This window comes from Cyclopterus lumpus, chromosome 22 (genome assembly GCF_009769545.1).
Source record: "Cyclopterus lumpus isolate fCycLum1 chromosome 22, fCycLum1.pri, whole genome shotgun sequence".
Lineage (NCBI taxonomy): Eukaryota > Metazoa > Chordata > Actinopteri > Perciformes > Cyclopteridae > Cyclopterus > Cyclopterus lumpus.
Window position 1 is genome coordinate 10,429,424 of NC_046987.1, and position 16,523 is coordinate 10,445,946.

The 16,523-nt window shown below is 41.5% G+C and overlaps 2 protein-coding genes across 2 annotated transcripts in view; one reads left to right on the forward strand and one right to left on the reverse strand.

Moving 5' to 3' along the window:
* The window catches only part of ttll5 (tubulin tyrosine ligase-like family, member 5), a 42,751-nt gene extending 28,805 nt beyond the window's left edge, over positions 1-13,946 (reverse strand). Inside the window, 14 exon segments of the mRNA XM_034563580.1 lie at positions 319-380; positions 724-805; positions 6,210-6,317; positions 6,517-6,608; positions 6,707-6,808; positions 7,824-7,908; positions 8,004-8,073; positions 9,843-9,925; positions 10,035-10,165; positions 10,448-10,554; positions 11,314-11,396; positions 11,495-11,601; positions 13,393-13,538; positions 13,898-13,946. Coding sequence (XP_034419471.1) covers positions 319-380; positions 724-805; positions 6,210-6,317; positions 6,517-6,608; positions 6,707-6,808; positions 7,824-7,908; positions 8,004-8,073; positions 9,843-9,925; positions 10,035-10,165; positions 10,448-10,554; positions 11,314-11,396; positions 11,495-11,601; positions 13,393-13,445 — 1,165 coding nt within the window. The 5' untranslated portion in view covers positions 13,446-13,538; positions 13,898-13,946.
* A 643-nt stretch (positions 13,947-14,589) lies between these two features.
* On the forward strand, positions 14,590-16,450 carry erg28 (ergosterol biosynthesis 28 homolog). Its single transcript, XM_034563408.1, has 5 exons — positions 14,590-14,726; positions 14,998-15,154; positions 15,316-15,406; positions 15,489-15,607; positions 15,711-16,450. The coding sequence occupies exons 2-5, from the start codon at positions 15,022-15,024 to the stop codon at positions 15,797-15,799; spliced, it is 432 nt and encodes a 143-aa protein (XP_034419299.1). The 5' UTR covers positions 14,590-14,726; positions 14,998-15,021; the 3' UTR covers positions 15,800-16,450.
* The last annotated feature ends 73 nt before the right edge of the window (positions 16,451-16,523 follow it).

Sequence of the window (16,523 nt, forward strand, 5' to 3'; positions counted from 1 at the left end):
CAATAAAATCATTTTGCAATGAATACTCTCAAGAAAAATATTTTATATTTATAATTGTTTATATTTATTTGATTTTTCATGTGACTTTTCCTCCTCTTTTAATTATGAGGTGGTTATTAACATAACTTGTGAAAGTGTTCATAGATTCTTGTTGCTGTTTATTTTACCAGCATATACTTTACTGGTGCAATGAATTTAACAATCTAGCTATAATCAGTGCATTGACATGAATCCAATGTCTATGCAGAGCAATCACTTGTGCAAAACTTTGGAATCAAATGCAAGTTGTATTTAGTCATTGTTTCAGCATGCACTCACCCACAAGTGAAAACATGTCTGCAATCATGCTGGCCTTTATCTTCAGATCCAAGGGTGCATCACTGTAAATAAATAGATTTAAGGAAACAAAAAAGCAAACAAGAAGATTACAACACATAATGGAGTTGAGAAAATGAGTCAACTGTGATTAGAAGATCTGTTGTGAGACCTTGACTAACTGCTACACTGATTAACGTTTTAGTTTTCGCCTGAGAGGGTGTGCTTTCACAAAGTGCGAATGCCATTTTCTTCAATGTGGCATTTTATTGACATTGTTTTCTTTCTTTTACATATTCAACAAAAAAAAAGGGTTATTCAAGTTGGTGGGGTAAAAAAAACTGTTTCAGAGAGATCCTGCTGTAACAACGAAATACAGAATGAAATGATTGAGACAGTGTCACTCACCAGGCCAGCGAGGGAGAAAGGTTCACCTCTAACAACCAGGGTTTGAGGTTGGAGTCAATGAGCACGTCAAAACCATACAGTTCTACAGAGGGAAACACAACATGAATCAAAAGGGTTTCACCACTGAAACCTCTGGGATCTGATCACTGACAATAAAGGATGAAGTCACAAGAGACTTTTCATAGCCCCATTATGTGGCATTTGGCCACATGGCCTTCTGCTACTGATTACACGCATGTTATATCCCCAATCACTCAAGAGAGAAACATTCACCAAAGCCTGCTACTGAGGGATTGGCTCAATTACATTAACTAGGTACATACACATTTCATCTGTCATGAAGTTGCTTACGTAACACGGTAGATCAAAAACACACTGTGGCTGTGAATATTTAAATACGTACAGTCAATAATTTTCTCATGACTGGTAAGGTTAAGCAGTCCACATATTGTCACTACATATTACCAAGATGGATGACACACTGAAAGGTACCAGAAAAAGCTCCACCCCCATCATAAAGTTAGCATCTTACCCAACTGGGGCAATAAATAATGAACTCCAGAAGTACAAAGCTGGAAATGTGACAGCATGTTCCAAGTGGGAGAAACATGGGGAATTAGGCTTTATGTTGTATATATTTCACTCCAATAATAGCTTAACACTTAGTGACACAATAACAGGCTTTTACAGAGTGGTCAGGAAGTTCCCTGTGTAAAGATTCATCCATTCTATCCCAATTGTCCCTCTTATATATAAATATATATGGCTCACAGAGGCAGGGTTGGCCTATGAAAGCCCTCATACTGATCTGGGGAGTGTCACCCTGTAAGCCAACGACCCGCCGGCCCCAGCAGCAGCAGCGTGCAGGGAAACCACAGTATTTTACAGGGACAGGGCAAAACCCAGCCATACAGCCAGAGGGAAAATCCTTGTCATGGCACTTCAAAGGAATAGACTGTGTAGAGAATAGGCCAGGGGGGTTGGAGGTTTCAAAGTGGCCATAACCAGCACTGTTTGTTCTAGCATCCCAGGTCAGTACCAATGTTAAGCATACAAATGCAGCGTGACAGCGAGCGAAGGCTTTATATTGCACTTGCTGGAATAATGTTCGGCTGGGCAATTCTAGTCTAACAAGATGAGTTATATTTATTTGTCTCTCCATTACTTACTGTAGCTATCTGTGAAACCAATGTTCACCCTGTCAAAGTAATGCCTCACAGATATCAAGTAGTTTTACTTGAACAATGCATTTATATATCTGGTCTTTTACAGATTTGACACAAGATGAGTTAACTCCTCATGAGGAGCACTGCAAAACGGGGGCTTTGCATTTAAAAGTCATGGGCATTGAACAAAAGTGAGACTACTTTCACAAGGATACTATCGAAATGCATGATAGGACATTTAAGATCCAGGTTTTTTTTCCATACTGCTGCAAATTTGACTGTTCTTTTTTTAATCTTCTGAGTCCCCCAACTTTATTTAAATGTTTTACTAAATCGCTCCTTAAATTGGAAGTTTATTTCCCTATTCATATTTCAACATCTGTATTAAGACAAGTTGGCAAAAACGCACATTGGATTTTGTCCTTTGGGCTATATTACATGGTTCAGGGGGTCAGAATATGGGGCTTCATGAGGTCCAAATTAGTGTAACTGCAAACTGTATTTTCATGATGGAACTGAACAAGGTTTGTCATACATCGCCGAGCTAAGAGCAGCAACTGAAGCTGCCACTGCCATCTTTAACTTCTGAGGATGGACAGGACCCCCACTGCTAGACAGTGAGCCGAGCACCGAGATTTTATTTTCCACTCGTCGGCTTATCCCGTTCTTGCCACTTCTGTATAAAAACACACACATAAAACAATATGCATTGGTCCTGGGGAACAGAGCGCGGGAATAAATGGGTTTGAGCCTGTCGTGCCTCACTAGTGGCTCCACAACAACAGGGGAAAATGGGGAGGTGTAACACCGCCTCACCAGCCCCGGACAAGCAGGCTCCATGTGCCGCTCATTTTCCCCCAATTAGGAGCAGACGCCGCTTCTGCCCCATGAGCCTGCCACGCCGCTCACTGCGAGACACGTTTATCTATGGCTCGACCGCTGCCGGGGGAGGGCTGTTAAATGTGCCCACAGAGAGGCCACAACAAGCATCACAGACAAGGAGAGTCGAGGCAGCGAACATCCACATCACACCCATTAAAGAGGGAGGATGAGAAAAAAATGTAAAGGGATGATGCAGAGCTTTTATTTAATATATGTTATTGGATGGGCGCTGCTGGAAACTTCACCACAAGAGACAGACGCCCAAAAACAATAACCTCCACACGCTGGCCATGCAGCTGGTTGGCCCACAACAACAGCAGCATGACGTATTTCCTTCATGTGTGTTTGCTTCATTGGCGAGGACAATCGGTTTACTCTTGCGTCACTCTGAGATGAGTTAGTGTTGTTGCAGGGAGACCAGCGGAGCAGTTTGGAGCCACAATCATGGCAACAAATTAAAGTAAAAGTTAACTCTATAGCCTTACTATGATAGTGAGAGACAGTCCAATAATCATTCTTTAAAAGATTGTTGAATTAGACAGCAGAGACACTGTCATCACGGTGCTGCAGTAAAGTACGGGGGACGAATGTAAAACAGGGAGAGTGGTTCACAGACAGGGGATCCAACCACACTGAGCACTTAATGAGGAACGTTCAGTGGAACACAGAACCAGTAAGTGGAATGTTTTGTGTGTAATAAAATAGGCCTTTGGCTTGGCTAATCAGATCTTAGTCAAAACATCTCGTAATCAGCATCCCTCAGCAAAAAGCACGTCCATTAATCACATGGCAGCGGTAAGTAGCTGCATGGGTGGCTTTCTCTCCCCACAGACAGACGTCTGCACACACACTCTTTCACACACACATCTTCCCAATGTAAAACGAAAAAATCTTTTGTTTTTATTTCTTCCCACGTGAGACATTACGGAGCTATAAAAAGGTTTTTTAACTGTATGCCCATTTAGATACGGATGTGCAATTTGTGCAAAGGGAGAATTCCCATTTGAAAACAATAAACATAGTATTAAAGCCATTAATAGACATTAAAATGGCAGGGAACAATTTGCAGTAAATTAAGATTATAATGTGCTTTATGATCTTGCATGGTTCTCTTCCAGACAAGCAAAAGACCAAATAAAAACTCTAAACAATGGCTTGCTTTTATTGGCAAATTGGTTGCTATTTTCTACCTTACATTCTGATGCTTTACCTGTTTACAATTACAGGCAGCTGCCGAGGCCCAGAATTAATGCTGAGTGTAATTTAGGTTGCAGGAAGAGTGGGAAAGTCGTAAGGATATGTGCAGCTCCCAAAAGGGCGCTGAAGCTGACGACGGCAGACTGAACATGAGTCCTTGGTGGTTTGGGGTTGGTTTTATTATAAGACAAGACTGAACTCCCTGAAGCTTATGCAGACCTGTGTGTTTGTAAAACCTGTGCTTTATATACTGGTTGCTGCATGTCTCTATATTCATGCTATTCATGCATCCTCACACACGCAATGTGAACACACTGGGAGAAACTGATGAACAGAGAAAGGAGGAGGGTGGTCCTCTGGAACCGTCAGTGTCTGTCTTTTGAAACTTAATCCTGCAGATGGGATTATGAATGCTGTAATTAACTTGCTTGGGGCCATCTGAAGACAACAAAAGTACTCTGAATTCAATCGTAAACTGATACAGTTGAAGTAGGTTAATGGACAGCAGACCACAGTGTATTATATATCTTAGGAAAAGGTGTAGATCCTAATTGCTTTTGTGCCACACAATGACATAGCAGGTCTGTATAGGCTTACGTATTAGATTTCAACATTGTTGAACGCCCTCCATCACCCCGAAAGCTAAAGGTCATTAAGTTGTTGTTTATGGTTTTATTTCATATCATATCTAATGTAGACTCAGAGTCAAAATAAATCAACAGGGAATATCAATTAAGAACATATCGTCTGTTGCTGCTTCCATAGCTGCGCAACGTACTCCACAAAAGATGGCACCAGACAGTGTAGTGTCATTAGTTAGCGTATCACTGAACACTCCGTCATCGGGACATGGGGATGTGTATCAACAAATACTCAAGGTTTACCCGAATGAGTGAATGAATGAGAATAAGGGCAAACTTGTTTTTTTTCCATTCCACCAAATATATGTGTCATCTGGTTGATAATCCATGCATATCACATATGTATGAGAGCCAGGTTGAGGCATGGTAAGCCACATTTCCCCCGTAAATACCTGCATGGTCAACATTCTCACCCTGGGCTAATGTAGTCTTTCAAGCTAGCAGTCGTGCTCAGAGGGCAGATAGCATCTTTATGCAGGCGACTGTCAGATGGTGTGAGTCCATGCTGCTACGCGCCCAAACAACCACCAATCAGGGGGGCTATTATGTCTACAGAAGCCTGTCACAACTGCAAAATTCCTTTATTTTTCTAACATCTGAGAGGTGAAAGAGAGTGTGAGCAGGAGACGGAGAATCATAAACAAACAGAAACAGCGAGAGAAGAAGAAAAAGAGACAGCGGTGTTGAGGGAGGCTTGGCCAACGTGCTCGCTTTCAAACCCCAATTCTCAGAGAGACTGCCAGGCAGCGAGAAGGAGCACACACAATTAGTGCCAACACTAACATGGGTAATGGCTCCAAAATGGAGTTCACACGAGCCCACTGCTAGGCAGGAGCAGCCAAGAAAACAGTGAGCCTAAATCAGGCAGACCTGAATGGCAACGGAGAGGAGGAAGCAAATTCCTGCCTCAGTCAATAGGCCCTCCACGACCCGGCAGCCAGTCAGAGGGCAGCAACGGGCAGGAAGGCTCCACACTGAGGAATGACTGTCTGCAGCCTCAGCTCGGCTCAGTGTAGAAATAGTATAGAGGAACTGATGGACAATGAATATGAAACTGAAAGGAAATGTGAGGGGTGGGGTCGTGTGTGTAAGTGTATCTGCAATGTGAGCCCAAAAAAAAAAAGGGAAATCAATTTCCAGGAAATTCTTCTGAAGCTGCAAATCTTCAGAGATTCATTTTGTTTTCCTGGATGTATTTCTGTACTTCACCTTTAAACCAGCTGCTGATGGTTCAAGATAAATGGTAAATGGACTTAAATGGTCTTTTCTAGTATTCCGACAACTCAAAGCACTTTACCACCACATGTCATTTCACCATCAGAGCTCCAACTAATCATTCATATCCATTCATACACCGCAGGCACAGCCTACGGGAGCAATTTTCGGTTAAGTGTCTTGCCCAAGGACACACTGACATGGACTAGCGGAGCCGGGGATCGAACCGTCAATCCTCTGATTGAAGGAGGACCCCTGCTCTACCACTGATCCACAGTCGCCCCCCCATCAGTGCAGGTGTACAAACGTGTTAAAGTTTGTTGGACTAGATTGCTTTAGTTTCTGGAAGATCAAAGACAATATGAGAAGAATATGAGATGATTACCAAAGCAGTTGGTCTTGTGGGGGACGTACATCTTGCAGGCGTCGGCTATCTGCAGTTCAGCACTCAACACTGCTTTGATGATGAGGTCCTCCACCTGTCTCATCAGCACTGGAATAGACAAACAATATCCTGCAGCACTGATAGGAATCTTATGTTATAGTTAATTGACACATTTTTTTCTAAAGGGGAAAAAACAAGCAGAGTGCATTTGTGGTCAATCTTACTCCATTATCTTTGCATGGACATATAAACAAAAAGGAAAAGATGAAAGGGATGAGCAGGGGAATAAAATGAAGCGTTGACTCACATGTGGTGTCCTTCCCCTCCTGCTTCAAATACCTCAACACTGCACTCATACTCCACTTGTTCCCATAATCCTCAACTTCAGGGTCATCGCAACTGAAAAGAAAGAAAACGCACTTCAAACGCTGACGCTAACAAACGGACGAGTCAGTCGAGCCGCCCGTTACAGCTCCCCATTCACCGATGAAGGTTACCTGACATAATCGCTGCTCTTTTTGTTCACGCTGTAGTTGGTGAGATGCATGAATGTGTTCTTAATGTTCTTTGAAGTCCGGTCATACTTGACGGTGGCAAACCTGCAGACAGACAGCGTTAATTTGTGCAAGAAAGAAGAAGAAGAAAAAAAACTGTCATCCAACAACTTTACAACATAACTATCTGCCATAATGACCACATTCATAAGGCGGACACTTCACTGAATGATGGGGGCACTTTGGAGAGAGATTAGCTTCTGGCAGTGTTTGAGAGGAGTGGATGCCACATGTGCAATACTGAGAATTCCTTGGCACGCACAGTGTACCTGAATACCAACACAGCCCAAAGGAATGTCAAGAGATAAAAGCGGGATTCAAAATTTGGCCATGATTTATTGTCCACAGTTGATAATCAAGCCAGCAAACAAGAGGGCGGTAGCACTCTGTTTCCAGCACGCACGGCTATCAGACCAAAGCGTTCCATGAATCATCTAACCTCTCCTGATCTACCTGCGGCTGACAACAGCCTCTTTGTGGATAAAGAAATAATTCTTGCTTTCAATAAATACATCCAATAAATATAGCACAATTACACAAAGACATCGAGAGATATTATCTTTGAACAATGACACAATCAGTAACATTTTCTGAGCACATCGTACCACTGGAACAACAGAGCGCTTTGTTTCAAAGTCAGCACCACAGTACACGCGCCACAACAGCGGTTCTGAAACGTTAATGCTGCCCTCTTGTGGGCACTGGCGGAGCAGCAGGCAGCGTAACAACCCACTGTTTAAAATGGTGAATGCTTTTTTTCAATAATGGATTTGCTTTATTAAAACTCCTCACATTAGGTTTTGTTATATCTATTTAACGTTTTAATATTTAAATACATATATATATATATATATATATATATATGTATTTAAATATAACTTATTTTGTTCTAATTTGTTTCAAACAGTTTTAAGAAGTTTGTAATGCATTTGCATTTAAGAAGTTTGTAATGCATTTGTTATCAGATATCAGTTGTGCTATACAATTTATTTTGCACCTCAAGAAGATCAGCGACCACAGTATGTTCCCAAACAAAGCAAAAAGCCCACACACAGCTCACCTAGCCAGGCCCTCCTCGTACATGTAGATGAGGACCGGATCGTACGATGTCACTAACACGTACAACCGCACATCAAACTTGAACTCTGTGAACGAAACGAAAAGTAGAGTCGTTCACACTGATTATTAAAAATACCAAAACAATCCTGACAAATGAAGGCGTGGCTGAAGAAGAACTCACCATCTATCAGCAGTGGATTATTAATATAGCGAGACACCAAGATGTTCTCATCCATTAATATCTGATTTGGCTGCAGATGATAAACAGAAACCAATAAAAGACAATATAATGAACGCAACGATGCAGAGGAAGGCAGTCGATCATAATCATCTGAACATGTTTAAAGAAGCTATGTTGAATTAGTTTCACCTTGCTGTGGTTGGTATGGAGGGTAAATTATGTGTGATATTTACTACAGCAATGAAGTGTGATCATCAAACTTAATCGACATCTATCAACAACAGAGCATGAATGACGTTTATTTCCACAGTAAATAAAGCAGTTTTTCTTTTGTTTCGCAGTATACTGTACAAATTGTACAGTATACTGTATATTCATTCACAAACAACAGCATTAAACGCTGAATTCCAAATAGATGAGGTGGCATTGCTGTTAGCCATTAACATCAAAGAATCAACAAATAAAGTTGGAGACACTGGCCGTAGCAGGTCAACATTCTGTAACAGCCTATAAAAACACAATCTGGTGGTGGGAGATGGGTCATTTATGAGGTTGAAATGTGTTGCAGGTGGCGAAGTTGAGGAGAGATGGGACGGAGGGGGGAAGGGAAGGGGGTAACCTCAGTGCTGGCTACAGTTCAGAGAAAACCTGAACCAAAATAATGAACGTATTTCTTTCCTCTCTCCAAATATCACTCTGACATTCTTTCCACTGTTTCATAAAATGCCTGAGAAGAAGAAGGATTGTGCATATGTTTTCCAAGAGTGAGAACCTTGTTGAGCTCCTCCAAAAGCCCGGGCCTTGGAAGAGTGTAATTTACTCCACAAAGCTTATTAATGTCTGAAACACTGGTTGATACTTATTTCAAAGACAGCTGTATCTGCACACAGATAGCATCTGGACAACTGACTGTTTCAGTTCGCACAGTATTTGTTTAAGTCAGGATGCTTACAGCTAACTCCCACTAGGTATGTCATTAATATGAATCTGTGTTCATATGTCTACACACAATATTTGGTTAGCTTAGCTTAGCTTAAAGATGAGTTGTTTCCAGTCTGTGCTAACCTAAGCTAACCATCTGCTGGCTGTTATCCGACAGAATTGTGAGTGGTATCAATCTTCTCATCTCACTATCACAAAGAAAGACAACATGTGAATGTACCCAGCTGTCCAGGTATTCCTTTAACTCAATGCTTTACAAAGTAGTTGCAGAATCATCCAAATTTGTTTTTAATTTCCTTCAAATGTGCATGTTAGAGAATGTGGTGTTCCAGTCTCTGATGTTCAGTGCGGTTTTACGCACTCTTTTAAACAAGCCATGTTAAAAAAAAACACACATTTTTGATTTCTCTATTCCCTATTTATACAAACGCATGTCAGTCAATTCACTTGAAAAGATACAAAAATAAGAGAACTCTGGAATAAAAGATATTTACACATCACAAGGTCCACTTACAAGAGGGGAAGGTTGTTGTTCACTTATTATTTACCATTAATTGTTTCATTTAAGGTAAAATGCCAAACAGCTTCTAAGTTCACCTTCTCAAATGTGAGGATTTGCTGCATTCTTATGTTTTAATATTTTAGTAAACTGAATATCTTGCAGTTGAGTTTTGGTCACATTATCTTGGGCTCTGGAAAATGATAATCAAATCAATTACTTGAAAAAGATAATCAGAATGATGGATAATGACAAATAAATCAGTTGCCGTCCTAATATCATTTCGAGGTCGGTAAAAGTCCTTCAAATCAAAGAATTGGAGAAGGAGAATGAATGACTCTTTTTACGAAGTCAAACCAAAAGGTCAGGAACAGCTGTATGAGAGAGTGACCACTCACATTGCTGACCAAGTAGATGCCTCTCCCTCTTGAAGATGCCACTGGTTTTATGATCCAGGGGCCCTTGTCCTTCGCAAAACAATCTGAGATTGAGGCAGGAGAGATGAGAAGACATTCAGACAGAAAACAACATGTACAATGTTTACAATGTACAATGTTCTGACAAACAAGATCATGCGGGATGTGTCTTACTGCAGAATTCCTGGTACTCAGAGGGAAGCACAAACGTCTGAGGAACGATATGGAAGTTTTTGAAGCCATGAGTCTGCTGCATTCGCTGGATGTTTTTATACAGACGGTCTTTGCGCGTCAATTCATACGACCTGGAAATGAGCAGAGCCTCCGGTTAAAAATGCTCCAGCAAACAGCTCCAACACTGACAGAACACAAACTATATGCACACATAACTGCAATGGATCGCCCTCTGCAGTATGATTCATTTCATGTTTCAGAGAGGCACAGGTCCACACTAGATGCGCTTTGCAGTGGAAGCCAACCAACGCGCTGCCAGAACTGACAGGCTTTGAATGGCTCAGTCAGTGGTGATATTTACAAGGCAGAAAACAGTGGCAACACACTCATACATTGGACAACTCTATTATTACCTTGGAAAGTGGTTGACCTTCTGGAAGTCTTGAAGGCTGCGTAGTATGTAAGGCTTGAGGTGAGATCCCGTCCACATGAGGTTAAAGTCGTTGCTGTTTGGGTGTACCTGAAACAACCGACAGAATGATTGACCTCACTTGACATGATGGAACAAATAACTTAGATTCAGCGCACACAAAGCGAATGACACTTGTGAAGGGGTCATTTAATAAAGTATCAAACCAAGCCATTGCCATACACGCTGAAAATGCTCTGCAGAGTTTCCAGTCACCGACAGTAGTATTATATTCTGATGTCCATCACATATGACAGCTCAGTTAAATTAAATCTAAGAAGCAGTGAGACACACCACCAATAACCTGGAGAAATACATCTTTAGAAATTATCCCAAAAGGAAAGCCAACTTACGGATTGTCATCACCCTGACATTATTTTATCTGCTTTGTTTTGTTTTATTCCAACAATTCATTAGGAGGCAGAATTCAAATGGCTGCTCGGTGTCTCGGGGAGAGCCAGATGTTTGCAATAAAAGCGTATTAAAGTTTGGCTCGGTCGCGGCTGTGGTAGACACTCGTCTGCCTTTGATGATGGGTTAGCGGGAGTCAAGAAGAATTGAAATGAAATAAAAAGGGAATTAATTGTAACTGCTTGGAAAGAGCAATAATGGGGATTGTGTGCCCTTGTGAAATGAATGCCCTTGAGGTCATTTGGGGTTTTATTCCGTGGGTGCATTCCAGGGCTTTGACTTCGGCATTATTCGTCAAAGGAAATAAAAGCAGCCCCACTATCTCTTATCCTACACAGCAGAGAGGTACATAACTAGTATGAACAGCTTTTTTGTGCATGATTTAGCACAGAACATTACCTCATGGAATCCATGATTGGTGAGTAGTCCTCGCACCAGGCGACTCTCTGTGCGCACAATCTTGAAGGCCATATGATATTGCTCTATGGAAAACAAAATATTCTTATTATCAAACTCATTGGAGGCTCCACATTTCCTTTGCTCATACTCATTGTGTAGTTTACAACAAATTGTAATGTACCTCCAGTAGAGCAGATATTCCCATCTTTTGAAACAGCAGCTTCAGGGAAAAACAAGAGAATTGGGATGGTCTTGCTGAGGCCACTCCAGGCAATGCAGGGATGGTCTCTAGTGCACAAACAGTTAGATGATACACACACACAGTTAGAGGCAGATGTTCTAAAAGTCTGGGACCCACGGAAATGTCAAAAATCAGATAAATTATAATTTTACACAAAGAAAAACTTGCCAATTACAATATTATATGGATGTATGTACGATGGCGTTCAATTCCGGACGCTGTGAACTAACCTATACGGGTAGTTTGCCGTATATTTCAGTCAGGCAGAAACTGACAGACCCAAACACATTTACAGGAAGTTCTGGGGAAAAACAAACCTGTATACTGTACTAACAAACACTGTTGACAAACTGCAGACTATCTGATAGCGCCAGACTCCGCCTGCTTATCAGGGGCCAAAAATAAGATACGGTAGCATGCTGATGGAGTAGAACTCAATCGGGCCTGACCGCTCTTGTTTTGGTGGAGAGGCATGTAAACAACTGCCAGTCAATGTGGCATTTATCTTTTCCAATGTGGTGGCTTTGTTACACACACTTAAACAAGGTGTTTTGATTGTATTCTAGCCTGCTTTTTATTTTGAACATGAACGAACATGAAGACTCGAGACTATTGAGATACAAGATGTGAAGGTCTTAGACAAAAGGCCAGATTGTTGCCACCACAGTGATATTTCAGTAAAATGTGACCATTTAAATTGCAAATATTTGGTTAAATATGCCACATTGCCCATGTACTTATACGTGAACTTACATGTACTTGTACGTACGTGTATTGGCTTCCTGTATTTGCCTATAATGCAACACTTGTTTGTCCTTTGCAGGATTTAAGGTTGCTTATTGTCATAAACATTTATGTTATGTTAATGTCAACTAAAAATCAATTACCATTAAAAAAGCATTCAAGTCAGAGTCACAAGAGCATTTAAATTAAATTTGCAGCCAATGCTAGTTTGGTAATAAGTTTTAATCGGGGCAGGGGGGTCATGTCTTTACTGCTATGGTAGCATCCCAATGCATCAGTAACAAGAGCACTGGTCACCTGTGCTCTCAGCATAGTGGCTCCCAGTAGGCTATGGCTAAGTAAAGCTTAAGAGGGAATTAGGTGGCAGGGACAAGTTAACATTGTCGTTGCTGTTAGGATCTAGAGCTAGATGTTCTTCTCTCTCATTCAGTTAATCTTTCATCAATTTTGTTTCATTTTGTCTAAATGTATCTGTGCATAAATTATTTAACAGGGCCTCTCCTGTAATCCTGCATAGATTACATTATGCAATGAATAAACTATAGCAAATTGCAAAGACAATGATGTTGGTACAGCCAGGTAAAAATAAATATTGCTTTTGGTTAGCATGGTGTTACATTAGGACTGTATTTGGAGGGAAATCTTTACGAAGTGAGGTTCTACAGGAGGATCAGGAGGCTGCCAGCGACCTGTTCACAAGCTGCACAGACTGCAAGCAATAGGGTTAGACATGCAAGCACATCAAGGGATGAGCTCATTTTGGAAGAGAAAATACTCCCACAAAAGTGAATGGGATAAGTCATAAAACAACACAGGTAGGTATCATGTAAAGCACAATAATGCCCATTCTGGTTTAATATGTGATCGGTGTGCTCTCATGTAAAGGTTTGCTATCAAAAGGCTTATCAACACCAAGGTGACTGAGAGCATTTGGACCTCTTTAAAGTTATTTTTGGGAGGAAGGGTGGGGTGGAGGGGGTATCTTATCTTTTGATTTATTCCAAATGATGACAGTTGCTGACTGCAGTATACAACACGGGCACTAACTAGTATGTGATTCTACAGTAAGACAAGAGTCATTAGCTCACACTTACTCGTCTTCGGAAGAGGACTCAGAGTGCTCCTTATCGCGGATCACAGCGGGCATCTTCACGGAAATAGAGGACGAGCTGCCCGGGGAAATCTTCCTGGCATCAAGTGTCTCGGTCTTACCATGGCACCTGCCGCTCACCGCCTCCAACTGCAGAAACATCCGTCAATGAATAGCTCTGCTCGGTTCAAATGAACGTCAGCCCATTCATGCCAACAGCGTAGCTTTACCGATAACCATGTTACAAGTAATATCGATTCGTTCGGTCCTGAAGCAGCTAGCGTTACTTCACATTTAGCAGTAAGTTAGCCGAGAGCAGCGGCGTCTCGTGGTGGAGAAATGTGCTCTTATTGTTGACGTGACGGGGGACAGAAGACGTCCTGACCACCTGAACGGTAGTTAAACCCACACCGACAAACGAGCGTTAGCGGAATACAATTTAACGTCGCTGTCATGTCACTTTAGTTACGGGAGGCTAACCGGGTCCGCTTAGTTTGACCAGCACACACCGACGTAAACGTGCCTTTATCTCCGAGGTCCCGCTTACTGCTAGCTAGCTGGTATCGCCAGGGCCAGTTTATCATCGCGGTTAATCTTCCTGGTAACTACAACAACTGAGTAGCAACAGAGCAAGGAGCATGCGCAGTCGCAGTCGCGGAGAAATATGTATTTGTACACCTGACCACATTTTGCATCGCATCTATATACATTGATCACCCAGTGGTGGGAGTGTTACACGAAAAAAAGCGCATCATAATGTGCGTGGTGTTTAAACGAGATTACATGCGAATAAGAAATCCCATGTTTGACTATTGATGCACATATGCACTTGATTAGTATCTGTGGTAAAACAAAATATAATACTTTAACCAGTGTAATAACGTTTTCCTTTTGTTTACATTTTATTCGTGTTATCGTTACTATAATATTTGTTTTCCCTCAGTGATACCTCAGCGGCTCCTCACGTTGTACTTCCTCAAGCCTTACTTTAACAGATTAAACGAAGACACAAGTCACCACGGAGCATCGTGCCGTCTGACATGTACTCTTTGTATGAACGCAGCCTAGCCTTCAGTTTACAGGTGACCGAATTGTTTGGCTTCTATTGGTTTGTTAAGAAAGTAGGCGGGACTTGAAAGCTCGTATGGGCCAATCATATGAATGGTACGATTGGATGGAGCCATTTCTTAAACTCTGTTATTGGTCATCCCCTCAGTCCAAGAATTGAAAACATAACACCATAGTCGCTTAGCTTGAATCCCACCTATTTGTGTTATGTTCAGTCCTATCCTCTCTCTCAGGAACATGTCCACGTGGTAGTTTTGCAGAGACCACCAGGTAAATATACCCACAGCTCATGGTATTTATTTATTGTTGATAATAATAGGCTCGTTTTATTATATTAACCAGGTGACGTCGAAGTTAGCCTGCTACGTCACGTTAGTTATTGTTGAATATATCTCTAGCTAGCTGCTAGACGTATTTCCCTGTGATTGTGTCAGTTAGCTAGTTAGGTAGCTCACAGCAGACATCTGGTCGTCTGTAATATGAGCAGCCAGTTCATTATCCTGCACTGATAAACAACACACTGACTTCCTCCCTTCGACAGGTGCGTCTCGCAGAAAAAAAAAACATGAGTCGCTTTCTGAACGTGCTGCGCAGCTGGTTGTTGATGGTGTCCCTCATCGCGATGGGAAACACCGTGCAGAGTTTCAGAGACCACAGTTTTCTGTCAGAGAAGCTCTACACAGGCACACCAGAGTTTGGTGAGAACCCAGGTTGACACAACGTAATGGCTGTATTGGCTCAGCGGATTTAACCATCAGGCTTGTATAAAAAAAATGTGTCAATAAAATGAGTTTAGTGCAGACAAGGACACATCACGGTGCCTCATTCCTGATTTTCTGTTTACTTCTCATTTCCTTAGTGAATGGTCTCCAAGCTCGAACATTTGGCATTTGGACGTTGCTGTCATCGATCATTCGCTGTTCCTGTGCCATTGATATCCAGAACAAAACGTAAGACAGCGTCTCACGTCTTGTTTCTGTTGGCAGCCTTCATACTGTATGTTCTTACTGTGTGTCACACTGGCTCCTGCAGGCTGTATCACATCACCTTATGGACATTTGTGCTGGCGTTGGGCCACTTCCTGTCTGAAGCCTTCATTTACAAAACTGCTCCTCTGACTATCGGGGTCATGGCACCTCTCATCGTGGCAAGTGAGTGTGGACTATGATGGGAAATATATTTACATTATCTCTTAAATGATTAAATCTTTGGTTTTTGAGGTATTTGAACATCATCATCATGTGTTTCTTGTAGGTTTCTCCATCGTAGGAATGCTGATTGGATTCCAGTGCGTCCCAGAGTCACAACAGGAGGTCGGAGCAAGACAGAAGAAGCGTAACTGAGTCCTGGCCACCTCCATTATGATCACCAGACACTCGTAGAGTGGTCCGAGTGTGCTGCCTTTTGCCTTGAGGGGAACGACATCTGGTTGTTCTGTAACACTTTCTAGAGACTATATATAACTTTATTTGGGCTCTATTTTACGTGTTTTTTTCGAGTTCACAGGGCAATCAAAAACAGTCTTACAGAAAGTTAGGCTATACTATAACCATCAATATGTGCCCGTTAATGATCAATTCATTCTGAAGTGATCAATACATTTAGTTCATTTTGTAATATCTGAACTGTCAGTGCTGAGTGATACTCATCCACGTGTCAATTTCTTTGAGGATGTTTTTATTTCTCCAGACTACTACGTCCTACACATTTTTTAAATTCCTGATCTACCAAAGAACTCAGATGACTGAACAGTACACAACTATGCTCGCCATTACAAAGTCCACTATTTCTATTAACCAGTTATTCTTGTTGTTGGTTCTGGCTTGTGAAATGTTTGTGCGCCCTTTGAATTCATGCACAATTATTGTCCTATTTTTATTAAAAAAAAAAAATTTAAAAAAAAAGTGTTATTAAATGTTTTGATCTCGGACATGTTCTACAATAGTAGGAAGCAAATAATTTTTGGCTTTGCTTTTGATAAACATTTAATATTGTGTGCTGCTCTGATCTCATATTTGGGTTGAAGCGGGAGGTTATTTTCTGCTAAATGGGGCTTTTTAGCTCTGG

Bases quoted from the DNA above. Each gene is read 5' to 3' on its own strand.
- erg28 (XM_034563408.1), top strand. From the start codon at position 15,022: ATGAGTCGCTTTCTGAACGTGCTGCGCAGCTGGTTGTTGATGGTGTCC. The intron at 15,155-15,315 runs GTGAGAACCCAG...TCATTTCCTTAG, and splicing joins CACAGGCACACCAGAGTTTG to TGAATGGTCTCCAAGCTCGA. The intron at 15,608-15,710 runs GTGAGTGTGGAC...TGTTTCTTGTAG, and splicing joins GGCACCTCTCATCGTGGCAA to GTTTCTCCATCGTAGGAATG.